Below are 2093 nucleotides of genomic sequence, written 5' to 3' on the forward strand. Positions count from 1 at the left end.
AACATCTGAAATATATCAGTCTGTGTGTAATGAATGAATATAATATACAAGTTTCACTTTTTGAATGGAATTACTGAAATAAATCAACTTTTTCAAGATGTTCTAATTTTATGACCAGAACCTGTATAAATAAAAGTTGAATGGATAACGGCGATCCTTGCGACCCGGAAGTATTCCTTTTAGCGCATGTGCAAATGAGCCATATTTCAGGAAGCAGATCATGCGGGGACGACCGAACGAGTTGCTTGCTCGAGGTGCGGCTCGCGAACACTTGAGTCGAGCGGAGAAGTGGGTGAGAACGTTTGGAAGAAAGTGGCAGATTTTTCATTTTGAAGAAAAGAGTGTCGGACAAAAAGAAACAAGAGGTTTGGCATAAACTGGTTTGTGACTGGATGGCAGCTCTTGTAGAGGAAGATGATGATAAGGACTTGAATGATTGGAGTCAAGTTGTTAAGTGGAAGAAGAAGAACCGCATGAGAAAATGAAAGTTTGGTAGGGACACAGGTTAGTAAAAGGACTTTGGACGAAAATGGTTCAGATGAAGGGACACCTGTGGTCCGCAAGAAGATTGTTAAAGAGGAAATTAAAGTTATTCTGAAATTTAAAGAAGACAACAACATACAGCGTGGTCCAATTGCATTAGACCTCAACTACTGCCCCAAATCACAAATGAGTTTGAAAAGGAGGTGCCATGGATGCATTACAGTATACCAGGAGGCTATGCTCGAGTGCCTGATTGCCGAGATCTTGGAGGTAGCGGAAAACACGGCTTGTGACAGTGGGAGGACCGAGATCGTCCCCTGGCACCTGCAGTTAAGTCCACAGCGACGAGGAGCTCGGCAGGCTGCTGCAAGAAATGGCCATTGCTCAAGGAGGAGTTCTGCCGGCATTCAGGCAGTCCTGCTGCCCAGTAAGACGAGAGGTCTACTGGGTCTGGCATCTGCAGCCAGTTTCTTGGGATCTGCTGTGGGACGGACTGCTACAAGAAATCCTTCTTGCCCAAAGCCATCAGCATCTAGAACAACTCTAATGAAACCAAGAAGAGCTACAACAACAATTAATTTCCCTTTGGGATTAATAAAGTATTTTTGAATTCAATTGAATTTGAATTTGTATTATCAAAAGAACTCAAAAAGAAGATTGGAGATATTTCTTTTGCAAAAACGCTTAGAGATGGGAGTGTACCGATCATTTGTAAAAGTGAAGAACAGAAAAATAATGCACTGAATATTGAAAGTATTTGTAGAAAAACTGTGTGAGAGAAAAGGATTTTAGGAGAGAAGAAAGTAACGAGGGGCGTGATAACAGGAATACCATGAAGATCTAGAAAAGCTTCAAAAGAGCATTCAGGGTGAATCAGATCAAAAGATTATTGAGAACAATAAATGGAGAAAGAACTGAAAGCCTGTCGATAATGATTGAATTTCACAATAATGTGCTTCCAGAGAAGGTTAAGATCGGGTTCATGAGCTTTCCAGTTAGGCCTCGTGTCCCTCCCCCACTCAGGTGTTATAAGTGTCAAAGATGTGGACACATTGCAGCTGTGTGTAAGGGACGGCAAAGGTGTCCAAGATGTGGGGGTGATCATAGATATGAGGAGTGATCACAGATATGAGGAGTGATCATAGATATGAGGAGTGATCACAGATATGAGGAGTGATCACAGATATGAGGAGTGATCACAGATATGAGGAGTGATCACAGATATGAGGAGTGATCACAGATATGAGGAGTGATCACAGATATGAAGAGTGATCATAGATATGAGGAGGGATCACAGATATGAGGAGTGATCACAGATATGAGGAGTGATCACAGATACGAGGAGTGCTCACAGATATGAGGAGTGCTCACAGATATGAGGAGTGATCACAGATATGAAGAGTGATCATAGATATGAGGAGTGATCACAGATATGAGGAGTGATCACAGATATGAGGAGTGATCACAGATATGAGGAGTGCTCACAGATATGAGGAGTGCTCACAGATATGAGGAGTGATCATAGATATGACGAGTGATCACAGATATGAGGAGTGATCATATATATGAGGAGTGATCACAGATATGAGGAGTGATCACAGATATGAGGA

General features: G+C 41.9%; 1 protein-coding gene across 1 annotated transcript in view; it reads left to right on the plus strand.

Moving 5' to 3' along the window:
- Positions 1–720: 720 nt before the first annotated feature.
- Positions 721–2093, plus strand: part of LOC119411887 (N-acylneuraminate cytidylyltransferase-like) — a 27297-nt gene continuing 25924 nt past the window's right edge. Inside the window, exon 1 of the mRNA XM_037678877.1 lies at positions 721–817. Within this exon, the coding sequence (XP_037534805.1) occupies positions 721–817 (97 nt within the window). The remainder of the gene's footprint in view (positions 818–2093) is intronic.

The sequence above is a fragment of the Nematolebias whitei genome, chromosome 1 (genome assembly GCF_014905685.2).
Source record: "Nematolebias whitei isolate Nwh7 chromosome 1, NemWhi1, whole genome shotgun sequence".
Lineage (NCBI taxonomy): Eukaryota > Metazoa > Chordata > Actinopteri > Cyprinodontiformes > Rivulidae > Nematolebias > Nematolebias whitei.